Source organism: Equus asinus, chromosome 23 (genome assembly GCF_041296235.1).
Source record: "Equus asinus isolate D_3611 breed Donkey chromosome 23, EquAss-T2T_v2, whole genome shotgun sequence".
Taxonomy (NCBI): Eukaryota; Metazoa; Chordata; class Mammalia; order Perissodactyla; family Equidae; genus Equus; species Equus asinus.
This window is the reverse complement of record NC_091812.1, coordinates 12,932,963-12,956,172: the sequence shown is the minus strand read 5'-3', so window position 1 is coordinate 12,956,172 and position 23,210 is coordinate 12,932,963. Positions and strand designations below refer to the sequence as shown.

The window sequence follows — 23,210 nt, the reverse complement described above, 5'->3', positions numbered from 1 at the left end:
AGAGTCTCTTATTTAAGTAGGACTATCTGTGGACAAGAGGGAGAAGGGACACTGGGAAGTGTCCTCATTAGCAGCATACAGGCAAGTAACAGAAATGTATCAGGGCACTCTGGGGGGGGGCACCATGAAGAAGAGGGCACATACTCCATGTCAGGGGGGCCTCTCGGTTCTGGTTGAGGGGCCCAAAGTTGCTGGATCCAGTATTTCAGCAGAAAACTCATAGCCAAATTTTTTGGGAAAGTCCTCAATTTTACAACATGGCAACCGTTTTAAACTTCTTAATATCACTGCGCTGGCCACATTCAGCTCTTAATTTGTTACCAGTTTGCCACCTCTAGGTTAAATGTTAGTACCATTTCATCAAAACCTTTCCAAATTTGAAAGCACATCTTTAGTAAAACTAGCTACAGAGCAGGTTCATTTGGATTGCCGAGAGCGGGCACAGAGAAGTCTGGGAGCCAGGCAGGGACTGTAGGGAGGCCCCTGGACCACGTGCTGGGCATCCTGGCGCCTGAGCTTTGAAAGGGAGATGGACCACGGCAGTGACAATATTTGCTGCAACCGGGCCCTCCTGGGCGACCACCCAGAGCTGGGCTTGGAGCCGAAGGAGGGATGGGCAAGCTATGCTGCTCCCAGCTCCAGTTGGCCCCTTCCCATTAACATTACAGGAGTGCAGTCGCGTGGAGTTTGAAAAAGCATCCCTAGTTCCACGAAATGATTTACAGGACACCAGACTCTGCATTTCAGAGGTCTCCGGTGTACCATAAAAAATATATTCTAAAGGAATAATCTTTATCTGAGCTGAAGCTGCAGTGAAGGAAGCTCACGTCCAGCTGAGAGCAGCCGTGAGCTTCTGTTCACTCAGGGAAAAGTCTGTGTTCATGTTATTGGAGCAACATTTTTTTCTCTCTTTGGCACTAGGTATCTAGTTAATATTTAGACATTATATACATTTTCTTTCAACCGTTGTTCCTGTTATGTCATCAAACAAAACTGGAGATGCCAAGCACATCAGCCCTGTATGTGAAAGCAGACCCTCCAGGCACCCAGCTGTGGCTAGCAGGGTAAACAGGACTCACTGGAGCCAGCCTCTGGGAAAGACTGGCACCAGGTGCTTGCAGGGCCAGCCCCTGCCCCCAGGAAGCAGAGTCCGCTGGAGTGCCTCAGTTGATAGCTCTGCCTTTTCCTGCCATTCCAGCCTCGCGTTTCCTCCACCTCCCTGAGCAAAAGGAAACAGGAAGCAAAGTCTAGTTTTGAATGTTCCAAAGCCTGATGTTTACCATTCCCCCCAGGAGAGGGAGGTGAGGGACGGAAATCTCTCTGCAAAGAAGATACTTTTTAATTCAATGAAGCGATGCACAGACACAGCAACACAACTTCTCTCTGCTTATAAGGTGTTCAGAGCGATGATAGTCTCAGTCTATTTTGGTCCAGGGAAATCTGAACTCCTTTAGCAGCAATGGCCCCCAAGGGGCGCATGTGCATCTGTGGTTCAGGGTGTCGAGGAGGAGACAGCCTCTCCTTTTGGAGCAGAAAGCACAGTCAACCGGTGGCGGGACAGAGGCAAAAGCTCTAGGGCAAGGAAATTTGGGGGTTTGTGTCGAAGCTCCACCAATCAGGAGCTTCAAGCTAAGATGGGGAGGCTGGAAAGATGGAAGTTGGGATGGGAAACCTGATACGGACAAGAAATTCCTCCTGGGTCAAAGGCAGGACGATGTCCAGGGAGAGAGAAGGGCGGGTCACGGATGGACCGAGTTTGCCTGGAGTCCCATGAGAAAAGGGGAAGCGAGAGCTCACCACCTTGTGGCCCCCAGCTTCCTGTTGGGCGGCACTGGCGGCAGGCGTCGGGCTCTAAGTCTCTGAAAGTATCGGGAGAGGGAAGGAGAAACTGGCGTCCCAGGCTCCCAGGGGAGGGGAAGCACGCGGGGTTGGGCGGGGAACCTCTCCAGTATGAATGTGGGGCGGGGGGTCGGGCGGGGGAGGGAGCACGATCTCCGCTTTGCCGGGTAGCGCACGCCTCTGTTCCGCGTCCCCCTGCAGGCGCGCGCGAGGCGCACTCCCCCTTCCCTCGGCGGCGCGGACCGCGCGCCCGGGCCCCTCCACCTCCCCTCCGCGCCTCTCTCCGCAGAAAGTTAGCAGCGGGGAAGGAACTCGGGGCTGCAACAGGGCGCGGCGGCGGCGGCAGAGGCTGCAGCAGGAGTCGCGTCGGAGCCGGGGAAGCGGGGGCGCTGCAGACGGAGCAGGTGCAGCCGGCGGGTCCGCGCGCCCCCCTTGGTCCCCTTGCCGGAGGCTGAGGGGGGTGGTGGGGGGCCACCCGGACTGCGCGGGAAGAGTGGGGAGGGGGATCATGTAGCCGGGCTCTTCCCCGGCGCAGCGAGACAGCGGCCAGGGCCGGGGGTGCAGTGGCATCGCTTCATGCAGCCTGGGCGGCTGGCGGGGCTGCTGGGGGTGGGGGGAGGATGGGGGGGATGGGGGGGCGGGCGGGGGCGCTGGCGGCGGCTGAAACCGTGTCGGGGCAGCTTCGGGGCCTGCCGCCGCCGCGAGGCCGGAGCCGCGATGACCCCGTGGCCCGCACCTCCTCCGCCTCCACCTCTCGCCGCGCCGCCGCCGCCTGGCGCGCAAGCTGCTTTTTTCCTGCGCCTTGTCCCTGTCTGTCACCTACCTGTGTTACAGCCTCCTGGGCGGCTCGGGCACCCTGCAGTTCCCCGTGGTGCTGCAGGAGCCGCCGAGCCCGCCGCCACCCTGTCTACTGCCGCCCCCCGTGCGCCTCGGCACCCCCTTGCAGCCGTCCGCGCCGCCGCCGGACAAGGCGAGCCGCGGGGAGCCCCCGGAGCCCTCCAAGCAGCCCCCTGCCCTCGGGGCCGACGGCTGGGGGCTGGCGAGCGGCAGCGGGGGCGCTCGGGACACCTGGCTCCGGACCCCGGTGGCCCCTGGCGAGATGATCACGGCGCAGAGCGCGCTGCTGGAGAGGGAAGCGCAGGAGTCCAGCACCACCCACGACGAGCTCGCAGGCCAGAGAGCGGTCAATGGGAGCAGCGAGAGGGGCGGCGCCCTCAGCACCCCTAACTATGGGGAGAAGAAGCTGCCACAGGCGCTCATCATCGGGGTCAAGAAAGGAGGCACCCGCGAGCTGCTGGAGGCGATCGGAGTCCACCCGGGCATGCGGGCCGTGGGCGTAGAGCCACGCTTCTTCGACAGGAACTACGAAAAGGGGCTGGAGTGGTACAGGTAGGACTCTGGGCTCGGCGCAGGGAATAGATGCGTGGGGAAGACCCAGAGGGAGAGCTGCGGCTCCACGCCCTTCGACATCCAGGCACCTCTCTGAGAGTCCTTCGCCCCACGAGGCCTCTGCGGACCCTGGCGGGGCTGCTCGGGGGAGCGCGGAGAGGGCTGGAGGTTGGCCAGGGATCGCTGTATTTCAGGGCTAGGGGAGCTGGTGTCACACTGCCCTGCCTGCCTCAGTCTCCTCACCCAGAGAGGTGCTTTCTGAAGCTGCCTAGCTCCACGCCTGGGAATCCCCAGCCCAGGTGCCCGCGGGGTGTTTCCCAGCCCAGGCTCTTGTGGGGCTCTGCTCTGCTGCGTTGGGGACGCTAAGGCATGAGGCAGGATAGCTAAATTGACTGAAGGGCTTTGAGTTCTCCTGGAATCTCTCAAAATCGCCCTGAAACGTATTTGCGTGTCTGAAATCCGACTTTAGTATTTTCAGGTTAGAGCAAAATGAACAGGGAACAGTTAAAAAGATGACGCTGGTGAGTTTTGGCTTGCTAGAAAAGACTGAGGATGTTCCCCATCTCCAGGACTTTCTATCCCCAGGTGGCTGCAGGAACCCTGGGTTCATTTGGCATCAGGAGCATCAAGGTCTGCACGACAGTCGGTGCCCTAAGAGTCTTTACATCCTGCACCCCTGCCCTTTCTAACCGGCGCCTCCTTCGCAACAGATGTTCATCTCCCTTCTCTTCCACAGTCTCCTAGCGGTGAGGGAAAGGAGAGGAGAGTAGAAAGTTAAGTGCAGGTAAAATAAATTAATAATCCGGCTTTCTTGCCAGCCATAACATTTAAAAAACACTGGAGCACATGCCCCAAAGGCAAACATCCTTTGCTTCCCCCCCCCCCACCTTTTCTCTCTTTCTGGAAAACATCTGGATGGCTGGTCCCATCTCTGTTGCATCTCAGTAATTAATTGGAGTTGTCAGCCAAACACAGGTTTTATCAGCTAAAGTGATATTATCATCTTCACAAGGCCAATAGGTAAAATAAGGATTTTTTCCTGACAAGGTGCCTTGCTGTTGAAGAGATGTGTTTTCTAAGTTTAAATTACAGCCTGCAAGAGTTTTAGAAATAACCTAACTTCAGAAATATATAGTAAGTGTGTATTATATAATAATATATATTACTATATGTGTGTATTATGTAATATAATATATGAATATATAATATGTATCGATTGATTTCTTCCACTTTAAAAAATACGCCTTATGCTTTCAAAGCTTGAGAGAAGTACATTTAGGCATAAACATTCCAGCCGGTTAAATGGAAACAGTAAATGTGTCTGTCAATATCTTATCTATTTCAACAGCGAGAACTAACTAATTGCAACATTTTAGGAGGCCTCAAACAGCCCCTTCCTATCAAAACAGAAACCAGTCAATGCCTACTTGAACTGGAAAATCAGTATTTATAACATTGCAAGTCATGGCTTCCAGTTTGCGATTAGAATTACAAAAGGTGTTAGGATGATTAATACAACAACAGCAAACCAGAGAAAGGAGGAGATGTTTGGGAAAGTTTCGGTTGTTTAATTGTTGGTTGTAGGAATGTTCTGATTTCTGCTATGGGGTTGCTTCAGCCCTCTGAGGGTCTCTGTGGTCTTTTCCAGTTCTAATTTCAAAGCTGTGTATCTTGTGAGAAGTGTCAGATGCCCCTTGGGGAAGAGGAAGGCCTGAAGATCAGACCTTTCCAACGTGTGTTGTGTTGCTATGTGGCAGCTGGAAATAGAGATGGGGTGTTTGATTCAGGTGACTTGAAGTTGATGTAGGGTGCATGGTGGAATGCATATCAGGAGGTCCCATCGTAGGGTCTGGAGAATTTTCTGAATGAAAGGATAGAAGATGCCAGATTTTCTCATGTTCTTAAATACTGCTGTTGGGAAAAGAAGGTATGAACCGGCCTCGCTGTCATGACATGGTTACTGAAGATGTCATTCCAGCTTTATGGTTCTCTCAGCCATCACTTGTGATATTTGGGGCATGGTGTCAATATTTGGTAGCCGCCGTATAACTGTTACGCTGAAGAGACATGGATAGAGCTAGATTCCCTTGATCCTCACTTCAGAGGACCACATGGTATCTCTGTATCCTCGATCTGCTACTCCAGAAATTCACCCATGCGAGACCCTTATGATGCTCAGTGGTGCTGATTGGAAGTGCTGGAGGAGAATCTCTCCAACATAGAGGGAATCATTAGCCACCCAAACCTGTCTGTTGAGAAGACTCCCAGAAACCCCTTGGACCCACAGTTGCTGAGTGTGCTGGGACTGGCCTTGGATAGCTCTCCAGCCTTACAAGGGACAGCAGTGTTTTGAGGACATTTGTGGGATTTTCATTAGCTCTGTCTCTCCTCTCTTTCTCCCATGTAGGAAGAGGGGATGACAACCTCACTCTGTTGTAGAAAAAGAAACAGTGGCATTGATTCAAACCAGTAAAAGACACCTCTTGGTTCCCTGGTACAACTCCGTCTTTTAAATGGTGACATCTGTACTTAAATGGTTATACTAGGTATTCTGCCTGAAATCTTACTCTACTGTTTGAGTAGTTAGAGATCCACAGGTTAATTAAAGACTTTAATTTTCCCATTTATTTGTTTTTGTATTTCTTTTTGTTTTTGGTGTGCTTCTCAATAGCCTACTAATTCTGCAAGTGTTTCTGGTTGCTGTTTTTTCAGCAAGAGGGAGAGCAAGAAGAAATTAGGGCTGCTCCCAGCGCAGCTGGCTTTGGGTTTCCTCATATCCAACTAGGCAGCCCTAGCAGATTTATTTCTGTTGTCACTCCAGTTATGTTTAAATCTAGGTTTTGCTTTCTCTCATGCCATCAATCTAATGTGATTTAAAAACACATCTAAGATGAGACCATGTGCATTTGGTTTTCAGGGCAAGATAGACGGATGGATTAGGATGTGTGTGTTAAAGCTACAGAGAAGCAAGCCTCACTTGGTGGATGGACACAGGCCAATGATTAATAAGTGGGAGTAGGCTGAACCCTCCACTCCTTCCTCCCTCCACCCGCCTCCCCCAATTAAAAGGGTAAAGCCACAACACATCTTTCAGTATGAGCTGATACACAGTGTCTGGGCAGAAAACTTAAACTGATCTAAGGGATGGGACCTTGTGGCAGGCCAACTGGCTGCCATGGCAGAACTCATCAAAGTGACAGAGACGACTCGAGCTGTGGTCTCCCTCGTGCTTTACAGACTGTACAGTAACCACGACCACTTTGCTTTGGAAACCACTCAGCTCCAGGGCAATGGGAAGTCACCCTCCATGGTTTCAAGTTGTCTTCATTGGGCTGCCAAAGAGGAATGTGCGAACTTAACCACTGCGCCACCAGGCCGGCCCCAAATTTATCTTTCTTAACAAAACAAAAATATTTCCATTGTTTATACCTTCTTTACTGAAGCATACACCTGGCTTTTGTTGAATACAAAGATGTTTTCCTTATTAATTTTTAGTAGAATTTTGAACCTTTACAGACCTTAGTGAAAACTAAAAAGTAAGCAATTAGGTACTATCTTTTATATTAGCATTCTAAGCGCTTTTTATAATTTCTAAAAACATGTTATTTCATAGTACAATCTTTAAAAGAATACAACATCTAAGCATATTTTAGTTTCTCTGTAATAAGAAGCCAAAAGTAGATAAACTTAGACATGTTTAGTGACAATGTTTCAATAGGTTACTGTATTTGAAAATTACCCAGATATCTAAAGAGTTTTTTATCATTTAATTTCACCTGGCAAAACTTCAAAGTTTCAAGTTAGCAGAAATATTTTGAAAGTGATTTTAAATACACATGCCATAACACATAATTGTTAAAAAGTTCACCCAACACTCTTATCTTTTTCGTGTCTATTTAGTTTACTTGTTCCCAATAATTAGTTAGGTTGCCTGCAAAACTTCATGAGACATTAGACAAAATTAGCCATCATTTTAAGTTATTACTTTGCTAACAAATTTGGAACAAGGATAACATGGGCTTATTTGACTAGTAAACCTAGGCTGCCTGTCTGCATCATATCCAATGTTGATAACTTTAAGGACATGCTTACTTTAATCAAACCAACAAACTTAACTAAGCTTCTCTTTACCAAAGATTATTTCATATCATGTTAACTTGAAAGACATTTGGGTGGTTTCTATTCCATTTAGAAATAATTTATGTAAGTGCTTACTTTAAGCCAACTGCATATAGTTCTTTAGAAATTATACCATCTGGAGATAAAATATTACATATATAGCACACATAGAGAAAAACTCCACAGCTATTGTTTTAAAATTACAGCTATGAATCAGGTACAGTAATACAAAGCTCCCTGGCTATGAATCCAAGTTTTGTTTTAGGCCTTTTACTAATGTTTTGTGGAGAAGACACTCAAGATGCTAGATTTTTGGCTAAGCTGCTCTTATGGACATTTTTCTTTCCTTCCTTTTTTACTTTTTTTCCTCAGTCCTAGGAATTAATGATGGGCTAGATATTCCCTGGAGGGTTGGCAAGCTCTTTGAGGTAACTGAAATGGGTGGAACCTGAACTGTCTCTAGAGCTGCATTCCCAGTCTTGCAAGGATTTTTTTAAGGACAGTTGCTCTTGATTTCTGAGAAATTGGGTTGTACCTCAAATGACATTATAGGTTGATCTACCTGTCCAACTACATCACAAAGGCACACAGAAACCACTCAAGTATTCTCCAAGATGGAGTTTCTGAGGCATAACTCATCCAATTGAAAGTGTTTCACCCGAGTGGTGAGTCTCCGGGGATGCTTGGGTTGTCCCCCATGATGGTAAAGCCAGTGTCAAACTGACAGTGGGCCTGGAGAAGGGTGCAGAGCCCAACTGCAGGTGTCAGTATACTTATAAGATTTAGTCAAGTCCCATTCAACCTGGGCACTTAGTCCCTGAACCAGCACGAGGCAAGCCATGGAGGCAAGAGCCAAAGGCTTGGAGAAAGCTGGGAGCTGGGGCTCCCAACGCCAGGGTTGAGAGTTAAGTCCCTGGTAGAAAGTTTTTCAAGATTTCGATTTTTCAGAAGTTTCAGGTTCTGCTCAGGTCCACCTGGAATTTAACCTTGACTTGGTGACAACAGAGGAGGGGATGAATGAGATAGACAACTAAGGGAAACAGGTGACCAGGCCTCGCCCTCATGGCCTCTTCCCAAGGGTTATCAAGATAACATAACATAACAAACATCCCTACAGAAGTAGGGGGCCGGTGTGGAAAGGAAAGGGGCAGGTGGCTGGCTCCCTTGTGCCTTCCTTATGCACAAACTAATAAACTTTTACTTTTCTACTCCCATTTGTTGTCTCTCTTGATTTCTATCCTGGGGGACAACAAGAACCCAGTGCGCTGGTAACAGCTTCAATAGTCATGCTCATGCCTCCCAGAGGAAAGTGGTCCCCAGAGTTATTCACACATGGTATCTGGAAAGAATGAAAGAAGACAGAGGAGAGGCACCGGCATTTCTTGAACCCTTGTGATTGTGGTGGTGGTTGCTTTATAGATGTGTTATCACATCGGGGTGTCATGATGAGGCTGTGAGTTAAACAGCAACATTCCTGGTTTACAGATGGCTCCTGGAGGGTGAACCACTTGCTCAAGGTTGCTCAGCTGGTCAGTGGTTGAGTTGACCACATCTGTCCAATTTCAGAGTGCTGGTTTCTTTCCCTGTACCACGCTGCCACACAGAAAGTACTAGAATGTCTTTTCCTTCTTTCATTCTTCAAACATTCGATAACATTTACCAGGTGCCCAGTACTGTTTGGATAGGTACTGAGGATAAAGTGGAGAACAAGACAGAGGGAGGACCTGTTCTTGTGGAAATGGCATCTTTTAGTAGGGTGGTAGAGGAGACAGCAAACAAACGAGTCTTTCTTTTAACCTTTTTAATGTGGCTGTAGAAAACTTAAAATGACACTTGTGACTCCCATTGCATTTCCATTGGGCAGGGCTCCTGTAGAGCAGTGCTTTTTAAACGTGAAATGCACATGGATCACCTGGGGTGTTGTTAACATGCAGATTCTGATTCAGCAGGACTGGGGAGGGGCCTCCGACTTTGCATTTCTAACTTCCCAGTTGATGCTGATGCTGCTGATCCCTAACCTCACTTTGAGAAGGAGTCTAGAGAGTAATTGGGGGGTGTGTGTGTGCATGCACAGATATTATTTTAAGTCAAATGGTTAGGGGAAACCTCTCTGTGGAGGTGATGTAAATGAAATGAAAGAGTAAGATCCTGCCATGTGAAGATCTAGGTGGAGAGGTTTCCAATAGAGGGAACAGCAGGTACAAAGGCCCTGAGGTGGAAACAAGCCTCATGGGTTTACAAAAGCACAGTGTTTGGAGCTGGCTAAAACTGGGTTCATAACCTGGTTTTGCAACTTAATAGTTGGATGATCCTGGCTGGATAACCTATTTAAGGTCACTCGGTTTCAGGTTGTTGATCTGAGAGTAATTTCTTACTTGCAGGATTTTTGGAAGGAGTAAATGAAGTAAAAGTGAATGTATTTTCTAAACAAAAAGTGAGTATCCTAGAGCAGAAAACCAAATGGACCCAACTACTGGGTTTTTCCATTTCTCAAATCATTTTGGTCTCATATGCTTTACCTTCTATCACTGCTATCATAATACTGACTGAAGAGTCTCTTATTGGGAATATTTTTGGGAAAAGTCTAATAATGATTGGCTTTGCAATCTACATCTTCTTAATGTCTTAAACAAAGGGTCAGCAACTCAGATGCCTTCTGGGCCCACAGCGATTATATAAATGAATGAAATAGACCAGGTGGGGAGAAACTGGGATGCACATGCTCTGTCTAAACCGGCAGCCACTGCTCCGTTCCAGCTACTCTTTTCCACGTGCAAATGTGGCGTCAGGGTTATCAAATCTTCCACTTAGTAAGAGAAACTGCAAAGCCAGGTTTAGACGTGAAATTGTCTGGTTCTTAATGTTGGCAACAGATCGAAATTTCTTCAAAGCGTGGTGTGGGCCAGGACTGCGGACAAACAAAACCCACCTGTGGGCTGGATACAGCCAGCCGGCTACCAGTCTGTGACTCTGGCTTAAACTCATTTCAGAAAGTAATTGGCACACCCGTACCCTTTGTAGTTGTCAGAATTATGGCTTCCATGTGCTATTTTAATTTAGTTTTTTTCCCCTCTTACAGATTTTGCAACAGCGTGGGGGAAATACTCCCAGATATATTGCAACCCCAACAAAAGGAGCCCGATAGAAACAGAAGCATTGAGCCAGAAAAAGACAATTCACAAATAACTATCTCATTTCTTCCCAATGAACATTTTCTTGAAGGCAGGAAAATTCTCAGCTGTTCACTCATGAATCAGCAGTCCCATATTTGACCCATATAAACTACTTATAAAACAGATTCTGGTCAGGTGGACTGAGTATGACATGAGAGTTAGAAAAATTGGGTCTGGTTTTGCTTTGCCAGATAGTTTTATTTGATGCCAGGTTACTTATATTAATCTGTTTCTTTCTTTCGTTTTTTTAATCTGTTTCTTATCTCATGAGGTTACATTGTCTCCATAGGGTCCATGCACCCACTATAATACTATGGTTCTAGAAAAAACTTCTGTTAGACCCTTCAGAGGAAGGAAGAGAGCAGTTAGAGGCAACATTGTTTGGTGCTTGTTTTTGTATCTCTGAGTCAGAATCCACTGCATCCTCTTTGTGTGACCCTGGACAAGTTACTTAATATCACCAAGCTTCAATTTCTTCATCTGCAGAATGGGCTCAATATGACTGATTTGCAAGGGATTATGTGAGGATGAACTGAAATGGCATTTAAAGTGCCCCCACGCAGAGTATGTAACATAAATTTCTTCCTCCTCTTCTCTCCTCTTTGTCTCCTAATTTTCCTTTGCTTTTCTTCTTCATTTTTCTTAGTTCCTTCCTTCTATCCTGCCTATCAGTATGGAAGGCCCAACAGAGAAAGCTGTAATGCATTTTTCATTAGGATATCATCTTTTATTTCAAGGTTATGTCTGAATAAGGGATTTCAAGCCCTTAAGCAGCTCTTAAGTAGCTCTCCAGAGAATAATGCAAACCAGATTCCAGAATTTGGTCTACTGTAACTTGAGCCAAAGGAGGAGAAGAGTCTGATTTCCTGGGGTACCTGCAGCCAGCCTTCTCCACTAAGGGGACGGGGTATGGAAGGGGGCAGGCTCTGCGGGCTTTCCTGCTGATGTTTTCTTGAGCCCACAGTAGGAATGGAGGCCGCCTGCCCTGGAGAGGGACTGAGGCATTTAGAATGCCGAGGGCATGCTTTGCCTTCCATTTTTCTGCAGAGCTGAAGGCATTTGAGAAGGCAGGACTGTTCTAGAAGACCCTGCCAAACTCCCATTTGAGATCAAACTATGTTTGAAATCAAACTATGTTTGAAATCAAACTATGATGAGATTTGGCCAATTTCACTGGTGTTCCCCAGACATCATAACATGATTTAATTATTTTTACATTTGTAAGTCATACCAGGCATTTTTCATTTTAAATTGAGTCAGGAGAGGGGCCTTGAGACTTTAGGTGAATGAGAGATTGCTAGGGTTGTACGTTAGAAAGTTAAAGGTTTTGGGTTTGCATAATGGATGTTATCTCTGAAACGGATTGAACCACTGCCCTGTTCAAGTCATCTCTTGATTCCATTGGTTTCTGTGGTTTGACAAGCTCCTCTATAACTGCCTTGGGAATTTCAATCTAAAATTATAATTCACTAAATCAGCTTTTCAGCCCATTTGCCATGAATTAAAAGCAGGCGCTTGATTTTTTTTTTTTCCTTAACACTCACTAGTTAGGGTTGCTGTTGTCCGCAGCCACAAAGGGTGAGGAATGATAGGTACCGCCAAGGCTATTTGGTTGTTTAAGCAATCAGAGTTTATTGATAAAGGGGAAGAGAACAAGGAGCGGGGATAAAGAGGAACAGGAGAAGGAGCGGGGAAGCACACAGCAAATTGGTACTTACAACATCCACACCACAATCAGCCAGGAAGTCCCAATAGTTTGTACGGCGGGCGGATTTGCCTACAAAAGACACACACAGAGTTACAAAATCAATAAAAGATTAACGAAAACATCTGCAATAGAAAGGTTGACAAGGGACCTTCATCAAAGAACATATCTTTATGTCATAAAGGTTTCCTATAAATTGAAAATAAAAGGAAGCAATGCAACTGGGAAAAAAAGGGCAAAGGAAATAAAAAAGGAAATTTACAAAGTCATCCCAACAGCCATGTAGGGGCACTACCCTGAGTGCCCTTTAAGAGCCATGTGTCGTCCTGGGCAGGATGCCAACCATTTGGACAGGACGCCCAGCTGCTGAAATTTGTAAGGATCCCGGGCCTGGCCAGCCTGGATCTTACCTTCTCTCACTCAAAGACCATCGTGTCTTAAAGAAACACAGAGCCCCTCCACATGAACTACTGTTCCTGGGAATGCTGGCCGTAACAGGGACAGCTCCTCTTGGCAAGCATATAGCCTTTGTGCCCCTTCCTATAGAAGCAACCCCCTCCCGACCTGAGGTAGCAGGTGCACACTTCCATCTAGCCGGCCACCACTGGACATTCCCTGTAAGTAACTCCTAATAAACCCCTATGTCTTGTTTGCCATCTCCAGGTCTTTTCTTTGGTCTGTCTGCAGCCTATCCCACACCGCTCATCCAACTGGGCATGCGGCCAGACAGGCCAATAAAACTAAGGAAAGATACTCCATCCACCTCACTAGCCTTCAAAGTGATAGAAAGCTTTAAAATAATAGGACATCATTTCAGCCTATCAGATTGGTAGAAATTTTAGAAAATAATACCCAGTGTAAGTGAGGGTGTAGGGAAAGAGAATCTTGACCCACCTTTGTGAAAGTAGGAATTCATAAAAAGGTCTTGAAGAACAGTTGGGCAGTAGCTAAAATTCATAATGGCCAATTCTTTGAGCAAACAGTTCCTGCAGATATGCACATATACATATGTTTCCTACAATCCTGTTTAATACAAAAACATAAAAAAGACAGCAATCTAAATGACTATCAGTAGGAAAGAGAGTAAATGGAATTTCCATGCAAAGGAGTACTATAAAGCCATTAGAAATAATGAAGTAGATTCCTACAGGCTGACATGAAAAGACAGCCATGATTTACTGGGTATGAAAAAAAGCAAGTTGCAAAACAGTATGTATAAATTATTCACTGTTAATTAAAGTTACATGTAATCTATATTTGTATATAGAAGTTTAGAGTCATTCATTCAACAAATACACAGTGAACTACAACATATGTTTATTCGATGTGTATATACATTCATTCAAAAAAAGAGTACTGAACCTCTTATGTGCCAGGCCCTGGTTGCATTTAAGTGTGCATCTATTTACCTGTCTCTGGGTATACTGCTCATCTGTAGGAGAACACACTGAATAGTGGTTATCTTCTGGGGGTGGGTGAGATTATGGAGGGTCTTTACTTTCTATTTCATATATTTCTATGTTATTTCATCAAAAGGAACTCAAAGTATTAGATCTTTTGTTACAGATAACCATTCTGACACAAATATTAACCAAATATGTAGAAAATGATAGCAAAAGTGTGGAAAAGCAAAGAGGCCAGCAAACGGCAAAGCCTCAATAGGTTCTACTTCCAACTGTATGAGGGAAACCAAGGATGGGGGAGATGTTTTCTGTACAAACTTAATTGTGAATGTGATTACCAGAAGGAAAGAAGGACTGAAGCACTGTGGCTGTGTGTAAAAGGCAGCTTATCGAGCTGTGATGTTCCTGATGTTATTGTGTTGACCATCCGAGAAGACCATCCTCTCTAAGCATGTTTTCTGACCTGATTTTTTTTTTTTTGAGGAAGATTAGCCCTGAGCTAACTACTGCCAATGCTCCTCTTTTTGCTGAGGAAGATTGGCCCTGAGCTAACATCCATGTCCATCTTCCCCTACTTTATACGTGGGACGCCTACCACAGCATGGTTTGCCAAGAGGTGCCATGTCCGCACCCGGGATCGGAACCGGCGAACCCCGGGCCGCCGAGAATATGCGCACTTAACCCCTGCGCCACCGGGCCAGCCCTGATCTGAATTATTAATAACCCCATTGATCTTCTCTCTGTCAGACAAAGACTGAAAATGATGGAAGATTCTGGAAGAGGTTTACCATAAGTTGAAAGGTTTAGAAATGAGGAAGTGTTGTTGGAAACACTCATAATTAAAACTTGAGGGGAAAAGTTGACTGCAGGGGCTGAGGAGGTAACAGAAGTGAGGGAAGTAGGTAAGGTATAAGACAACGGAGAGGGGTGAGGACAGAAGTGGAGAACGCACGACCCCTCCCAACGAGGCGGCCGCTGCTCAATTATTGCCACGTAGGAGTTCGGGTCTAATGTTGCCAGATGTAACTTTTCCAAGGAAAGCTGGAAATCAAGATTCCCATGAAAAATCTCCTGTTTTTGAAATGTTGGCAGCTAATTTAAATTTTTTTAAAAAGATTTAAGATTGGGGACCTATGGACATTTAAAGAGTCATACAAGCAATGGTTCTAAATTCCTCCATGGTAACTGCAATAAAAGTCTAAATGTATCAGCAGAAGCACATGCTGTATGACATCGTGTATGCACACACATGCCCACAGATACAGACCATCTTTAAGAAGGAAAGGGGGGAAAGCCAAAACAGTTACATAGTCCGTACTGTATCACTTAGGTCAAGGCTACTTACCCATTTGAAGTGTCTCCTCTGAATGTAAGTCTAAATTGGTTTTTGATAGGAGAGACTTGAATCTATGGGAAGATGGGAGAGAGAAGGCTAAGTCAAGTAGCTCATTTACTCTAAAAATGCAGAGGCCCACTACAGAGATGGGACTTGTATACTGCTACTGTTCAAAGCAAGGGCCACTACAGAAGGCCTTCTGTTTAATTACATTTGACCACGTACAGCAAAAATCCAGCGGATACAGCTCTCGGGTTAGGTCAGCTAAGCATTACACTCAGAATTTGATGTCAAATTGCAAACTGATCATGAAAATACTTAGAAATAGCTACAGATAGGCTAGCACGCATTTTCCAAATGTTCCAGCGTTTTTCAGGTCATCCCAAGTTTCTTGCCTCTTCTCAAACAAAATTTTTAAGATAGCTATTGTTTCTCACAGATAACAAAAATTGACTTTCACTCAGACCTAAAGTTCAGTAACATTTATGTGATCACTCCCTCAATGAAGAATATGTAAAAAATCAGAAATCGGAGAGCCAAATTCATTATACCAATAACCATATACAAACGCCACTGCGTTTTTCACCCCAGGAAACCGTGTCTGGCCTTGATTTAGAGCCTACTTACTCTTACTTCACTCAGAGTTTTAACAAGCTTAGTAGTACTTTGCAGTTCCCAGAGCATCAGAATTGCCATATATTATCCAAAAAGCCTATTTAATGTAAAATGCAATTTTATATTTGGAAAGGGTAAAAAACTTATTTTCCTAGGATAAACTAGAAAAGAAAAAACTTGAAAAATATTTCCAGTTTGTGAGGATTAGACATCTCTAAAGGACAGGTAGAAACTTTTGCGTTTATTAAAATGTTGTTTAAATATAAGAATTAGAATTTTATTTAAATAATTTTAAAAGGAGGGAGTACAGGTTAAAACTAAGTCACACACCACATAATGACGTTTCAGTCAACCACAGACCACATACGTGCTAGTGGTCCTTCAATATTAGCACCATACAGCCCAGATCTATAGTAGGCTACACCATCTGGGACTGTGTAAGTGTAATCCACGACGTTCACATGACACTGAAATCACCTAGCAATGCATTTCTCAGAACGCATCCCTGTTACTGTTAGGGGACACACGACTGTACTGAGAAACCTTGACCTTGGGCTTGAAGTCAGGGTTTAAAGCTCAGCTCCACCCCTTCCTAGCCAGGTGACTTTAGGCAAATTAACTTAACTTCTTTGAGCCTCAGTTTCCTCATCTGTAAGAAGGGGCTAATAATAGCACTAATTCATGAGTCTGCTCTGAGGATTGAATGAGACAATCCAAGAGAAGCATTTGACACGCAAAGCTCTCGGCAAAGATGAGCAAACTCATCATCTACAACTTTGCAAACTCCTTGAAACCTCGACTCAGAATGGTCCCCACATATCTCATATATAATAAATGATTAAGTTCAGTTTCCCATTCATTCATTCATTCAAAAAATATTTACTACATATCTTTTCTGGACCAGGTACCTTTCTGTTCCCTGGGATAAAGAAGTAAACAAAATACACATTATGTGAATTTTAATTCAGATTACTAAACTGTGATAGGTCATTTTTTAAGTGTTCAGAGAAGTTACATTAATGGAGAGAAGAGTCACAAGGGAGGGTATTTTTCATTTTGAAGACTGCAAGACACACTGGAATGAGGGTCTCGGGACAAGAAAGCAAGTGAGGAGAGCAGGGCCCTAAAATGAGGTCTCTGGCACTCAGACCTGCTGTCTACTGAAGGCTGGTTCTGAATTCTACCAGGCTCTTTCTTCTGGCCAAAGCCACACTTACTTGATGCTCTGTAGCTTTCTCGTGACTATCACCGGAAAGTCAACTTCAAAATATTTCCTTGGGAGAAGACCCTCATCCTGAGAAAAAACAGAGTTATCTTTATAATTATTTATTCAGTCATATATTCACTGATCATCCTCACAGACCAAGTACCAAGGCCCGAGGAGCAATGGGGTATTTAAGGATTTTAAATCAGGGGATGATTTGGTCAGAAATGCATTTTCTAAATTACTTTGGTCTCAGTATGAGGAACAGATGGCGCAAAAAATTAGGAGGTTACTGTAGTCACCTAGGCAAGAAGTAATAGGCAGCCAGAACTGGGGAAGCGTCCACTGGGATGGAGTGGGGAGGAGCAGGAGGCACTCTGGACGTAGGATGTAACAGGAAGCAGCTTGAGACCAATTAGAGAGAGTCAGGAAATCAGTGTAGTGGGTATGGACAAGAATCTTTTGGATGAAATGAAATAAAATAGCAAATATCAGAAAGCATCACATGAGGTGAGGGTAAGTACTATTTTGTAATATATTTATTTTTTTCTCTGACAGTGGAGTATACTGGGGTGGTAAAGGACAGGGACTCTGCAGCCCGGGCAGACAGGGTTCAAATCCCAGCTCCACCACTTGTTCACTCTGAGGCCTTGGGAAAGTCACTAAACTCCCTGAGCCAAGGCTTCCTCATTTGAAAAGTAGAGAAAATGATACCACCTCGTGGGGTTGTGAGGATTAATGAGGAAATACAGGAGTGAGAGAACAGGGCCTGCACCTAGTAAGCACCATGTGTGTGCCCTTATTATTTACAGACATCAGTACATAGATGTGGGTGCTAGATTGGGATATACATTTATTTTTTACTGTGAGCTGCAGTAAAAAAAAAGCTGTGAAAACCTCACACATAGAGACACACACACACGGCCCTGCTTCCCCCTTCTGCTTCCCTAGCTGGGTCGTACTACACCCTCCTCCCCACAGTCACTCACTGGTCATCCTAGAATTCTCTCCGTCTCCACCCTGTTTGATCAATCACTCAGCCCTGCCTGCTGACTATCCTAGAATGCATCCTCTCCTCTTCAGCTCTATCCCCAACTGCACAGACTCTAACAACATCCCTTTCTGATCTCTTTCAACGACACACTTCATGTTGCCTGCAGCAGCTCTTCCCACCTCTAAGATTTAGCTAAGATGCTGGGTGCTCCACAACCTGGTCGACCTGCCCACCTTCTGGCCTAGTACTCTTTTAACATCCCTGCTCCCATCTGTGCTTATATTCCAGAAATACAGAACTACTTATTTAAAAAGAAAGTTGCTGATATCCAGAACCTGGTGGTGGTGTCAATAGAGGGTGGGATAAAGAAAAAGGAGGAGTAAGGATGGCACCCTTGTTTCTGCCCTGAGCAACTGGGCAGGAGAGAGAACCATTTATGTAGACAGTAGTAAGAGATGGAGAGCAGTATGGAGGGGCAGCAGACCCCCTGATGGGACAGCATGATGGGAATGGAAATCATGAGCAAGCATTTCCTAGTAGGAAGGTGACCCCTAAGAGCAAGTGTCAGAAATGTGAGATCCAGCTCCCCCACCCTATGTAGACACTAGTCCTCAGTTAAAGTCCTAGGGGATCTGGAGGGGTGGGGGAGGAGGAAGGAAGAGAGGGAGGGAGAGAGGGAAGGATGGGGCAAGAGAAAGAGAGAGAGAAGAGAGGAAGGAAAGGAAGGTACGAGGGAGGCAGTGGCGGGGGGTGGGGGGAGGAATAAACAAGACAGTTTCCTGATATCAGAGGAGCTCCCGCCTATCAGCAGAGTAGGGCTATGTAATCCATTTGAAGATCCGTGGAGGACGTGTTTAGAGGATGTGTGGAAATCGCACCTCCCACCTGGCGTGGTCCCCTGGCTGCACCAGCAGAGGCTTAGCTGCGAGTCAAGGCCTTCTGCCGCCACTGCTACATGAACTTGATCTGTATGATCTCAGGGGCCCAGGACTGGAGCGTTGAAGACTCCCATGTTCCGGCAGCGGGCAAGGGAGAGCCAGCCGGTGTTGTCATAAAGAATAAGGAGTGAGTGAAACCCATTAAGGGGTTTCCTGACTTTCTCTAGGAAATTCTACAAGACCTTTCAAGAACTTTTACTCACAGGGTATGGAAAGTTAAAGATAGTCTAAAATTCCAGAAGACAAAGAGAGCAATTAAAAGCAAATGAATGACAGATAGCATAGAGTCCTACAACTCAAATGAGTCTTCTGACTTTGTAAAGAGCTTTCCCTGCAGTAGCTCACTTGATCCTCCCAATGATTCTGAATAAGAGGGCACTGTGGAAGGGAAGCTTCCAAAAGGCACACCTGGAGCTTTTAAGAAACAGACATTCTCTTTCTCGGCTTTCAGAAAAGGGCAAAATGGCTCTGGGAAGTGATACTTCCACTTTTTAGTCTGTGATTCTCTAGGCCCTTCTGACACTCCACTCCCAAGTAGCTCACACGTCTCAAGGAGGCAGGGAAGACACCCAAGACTGACTATAAGTACCAGAGGGCAGCCAGGAGCAGCCAGGAGGAAGGGTACCACTTAGTCTCAAAGCAGATCCAACATGGCCGACCATTTCACAGGCCAGCAAAATTGACAATCCTTCCCCTATGTACTTGACCTTTCAGTTTGTAGAAACAGAATTCAAGAGACACCAAACAACTGAGGCCCCTTAAGAGTTTCACTCACTCCTTATTCTTTGTTTGTGACAATACCGGCTCTCCCTTGCCCTATTCTTGCCCGCTGCCTGAAGATGGGAGTCTTCAACACTCCAGTCCTGGGCCCCTGAGATCATACAGACCAAACTCATATAGTAGTGACAGCAGAAAGCCTTGACTCACAGCTAAGCCTCTGCTGGGGCAGCCAGGGGACCATCCAAGGTGGGAGGTGCATGAGACAACAAGACCAACAGACAAGATTTTCCTCACTCTTTTATAGGAGCACATATATTTCTAAAACAGGGATTAGCAAACTTTCTGTAAAGAGTCAGAAATAAGTATTTTAGCCTGTGAAGGCCAGACGGTCTGTCATAACTGCTGAACTCCGCAGTCACAGTGCTAAAGCAGCCACAGAGAATATGGAAATAAATGGGAGTGGCTGCATCCCATAAAACTTGATTTCTAAAAATAGGTGGCAGGCTGGATTTGGCCCATGCAACCTCGGCTCCAAAAGAGCAAACATAATAATTGTTTTTCAAAAAAGGAGGAACTTTAGATTTTAAAAAATCCCTTCAGACCAATATGATTATCAAACAAAACAAAAAACTTCCACAAAAGACTTTGAGACCCTGTGCTCTTCTCCTTCCTCACTACTGACAGACAACCTTTTCCTTGGAAGGAGCACGTAAGCCTCTGTGTACCTTGCTCAGAAATAAAAATCTCACATTTATTAATTATCAACTCACTTGCAAGACGGGGAAAAAACCAAACCATGTGACCAGTCAAAAAGGCGTCAGGCCCAAAGGAGGGATTTCTCCAGCGGCCCCTGTGAACACTGACACTGCACATTCACTCACGCTGCATTCTCTTCCAGTTCATTCTGCTACACCATGGTCCCCGTGTTACACAGGCACAATCAACCTACAGAAAAGAACCCCTGGAACACCCACAGGGCTGTGTGTAGAAGAAAGGGGAAGGAGTCTGCAGTTCGATGAGCTGGGCTCCAATGTTTGTTCCACATTCCAGTGCCACCAGATATCCAATTTGGGGAAAGACACAAGCTCTCGCAGCCCCACTTTCCCCATCTGTGTAAAACTCTCCCCTCTCACAGAGATCTCATGTTAATTCGTGAGGCCATGTATGTAAAAGCACCTCAGAAATGTTAGTTATCTTATCCTAAATGAAGAATGCAGAGGCAAACGTTTAATACTAAGACCATGTTGATGCCACCGACTTCTCGCTTGAGTAAGAGAAAGGCTGGGAGCTCTGATGACTAAAGACCATCTTATCAGGTGAGCTGATTAGGGACAAAACAGATATGCAGGTCGGGTTATGCCCACACACTCTAATTTATCTTGGTGTACATCTGGAGAAATCTGGGGAAATGCACATACCCATTACTGCCACATGACTGACCTGATAGAAGACCCAAAAAAAACTGTACAAACCTACAAAAAAGAAAATACGATCAGTGGAATCTTCGTAGGGCAAAGGTTTGAAGGCAAAATTCCACCCCAGGAGTCAAAGCCGAGTGCTTTAGTCCTGCTTCTGCCAGTAATGAGACCCAAGTTTCCTGTCCTGTGAATGCAATTACACCTGCTCTTGAATCCTAACAGAGCAGGTAAGGGATCAAATCACAGATTGGCTACAAAAGGGCTTTGTATCATATTATCATTGCCCAGAGAAATTTTACCTAAACGCTGCTATGCTGACAATAAAATCTTAGTTATTATGAAAATTACAAAGGCATGTGCTCTTTGTCTCAGCAATTCCACTGGCAGAATTTTCTCTCCTGATATATTTCCACACATGCAGGGGGAAATATATACAAAGATTTTTTTTATAACCCTGTTTGTAACAGCAAAAGATGAGAAACAACCCACATATCCTTCACTAGGGCCCCGGTGAGATACGGGGCTGATGGGGGTTGTGGGGGGTGTGCAAGCAGGTGGGGACAATGGTGGGAGACAGGCTGTCACTGCATCCCTTTTAATATAGTTTTAAAAGTTTTGAATATGGTGAAAATCTTCACAAAATCAAATTTAAACAACTGGGGAAAAAAGAGGGGGGATTTTAACTTACCTTTAATGTCCAGAAGGCGGTATCCATCCCAGCCCCCAGGTTTATAATTTGGCACTGACATTCTATCTTCTGTAGAAATGCCTTTATAAGCTGCCTGATGCCATGGACACGAGCAAAATATCCTAACAGAGAGAGACAGAAACAAGCTGTCACTCAGCGATGAGAAATAATCCCTGCAAAGCTCTCTGCAGCAGGAGAGCCAAACAGAGCACTTCTGCCCTTCCTCGGGGTCAGCGGATTATCCGTGACTTTATAGGAGAAATAGCAAATTTTAAATTCTGTTCTTTTTTTTTCAGCCGTTTGAACCAAAGTAAGTACAATCTATTTAATGGCAGAATTAACTATCCTAAGAAAAATAAAATGCACTATAATTTTACTTACGAAAGACAAGTATTTTACATCAAAACATCTGATCTAAATGTTCCTCTAGGAAGTGTGCCTTTTCATAGCTATAGTAAAAGCTACTTAGTTCTGTGGTAAAACTCGAAATTGCAAGATCACATGGAAAATAATATTTTTAGGTCAGGATATTGGATGGATGAGTGTCGAAGCAAAGAAAGCCACACTTCTTATTGTGTTCCTGTCATCTCCACCCCGTATAGGTTAGAGCCTCGGTGTCTGTAACATGGCATCACAGATTGGGGGAGGAATGCTTGTCTAACAAATTGACTTGTTAAGCTCTGGGGTGGGGAGCTGGGCAAAGGAGATGAGAAATAAAGAAGAACAAAGGAAGATAAAGTCTGTCTGTGTTGTAAGGCTGGCTGCCCTAAGTGTGACTATTTTAAGAACAAAATTTGAGAGTGGCATTTAGAAACTTTTATTGTGGGGCTGGCCCTGTGGCTGAGTGGTTAAGTTCGCATGCTCTGCTTTGGCGGCCCAGGGTTTCACTGGTTTGGATCCTGGGTGCGGACATGGCACCACTCGTCAGGCCATGCTCAGGTGGCATCCCACATAGCACAACCAGAGGCACAACTAGAATATACAACTATGTACCGGGGGGCTTTGGGGAGAAGAAAAAAAAAGAAGACTGGCAACATATGTTAGCGCAAGGTGCCAATCTTTAAAAAAAAAAGTTTTACTGCAATTTGACACAGGAATCTTATGCCTATTGAATCTACTAATAAATAATTTTGGCTTGTATTTTGCATATCTTATTCATTTTATTTTGCTAGTAAATCATTTTTATTGTATTTTACAGAAATGTCATCCACAATGGATTGGATATTGGGGAAAAGAGATCCTCACCACACACTGTTTGGGAAGCACTCTCCTATTGGGCTGCAGGTCCCCAGTACAGAGGCAAACCCAGGCGCCATGGTGCGTCCCTCTGCAGCATTCCGAAGGAAATGTGCCTCAAGAGCACAGGAGGGAGGCTTAAGGCCTCTTTGCCAGGCCTCGCCCAATCTTACGGATGCCTGGATTCACCCTCAGCTCAAAGGAAATACCATGTCCTTATTCTCAGGAACCTCCACTTCAAAATTTCTTTGTATTCCTGAAAGAACCTACCTCAGGATCCATCCTTAGGGCCAAGATTTCCAGCACACACAGGAATTACCTGGTCAGTTTCTCAGTCTGGCTGAGGCTACGCCACACTCCTGTCTAAAATTCTGTGACTTCTTTGATGGAAATTATTTGCAGAGCCTAATACTGTTACTAACACTTTAATAAG

The 23,210-nt window shown here is 45.2% G+C and overlaps 1 protein-coding gene and 1 pseudogene across 9 annotated transcripts in view; one reads left to right on the top strand and one right to left on the bottom strand.

The window, feature by feature from the left end:
* LOC106828031 (heparan sulfate glucosamine 3-O-sulfotransferase 4-like) overlaps nt 1–23,210 on the top strand; it is a 55,738-nt pseudogene that overhangs the window by 31,336 nt on the left and 1,192 nt on the right.
* LOC123276137 (leucine carboxyl methyltransferase 1-like) overlaps nt 9,789–23,210 on the bottom strand; it is a 30,723-nt gene continuing 17,301 nt past the window's right edge. For 2 of the 9 annotated variants that reach the window (XM_070495968.1, XM_070495969.1), the window contains 6 exons: nt 21,542–21,663; nt 20,876–20,907; nt 16,797–16,873; nt 14,974–15,035; nt 13,120–13,248; nt 9,789–12,297 (listed from right to left, as the gene is read on the bottom strand). In XM_070495968.1, the coding sequence (XP_070352069.1) occupies nt 13,241–13,248; nt 14,974–15,035; nt 16,797–16,873; nt 20,876–20,907; nt 21,542–21,602 (240 nt within the window). In that variant the 5' untranslated portion in view covers nt 21,603–21,663 and the 3' untranslated portion in view covers nt 9,789–12,297; nt 13,120–13,240. Of the gene's footprint in view, nt 12,298–13,119; nt 13,249–14,973; nt 15,036–16,796; nt 20,908–21,541; nt 21,664–23,210 lie in introns of all 9 variants that reach the window. The other 7 variants (XR_011497529.1, XM_070495967.1, XR_011497530.1 and 4 more) reach the window with 6 other exon arrangements.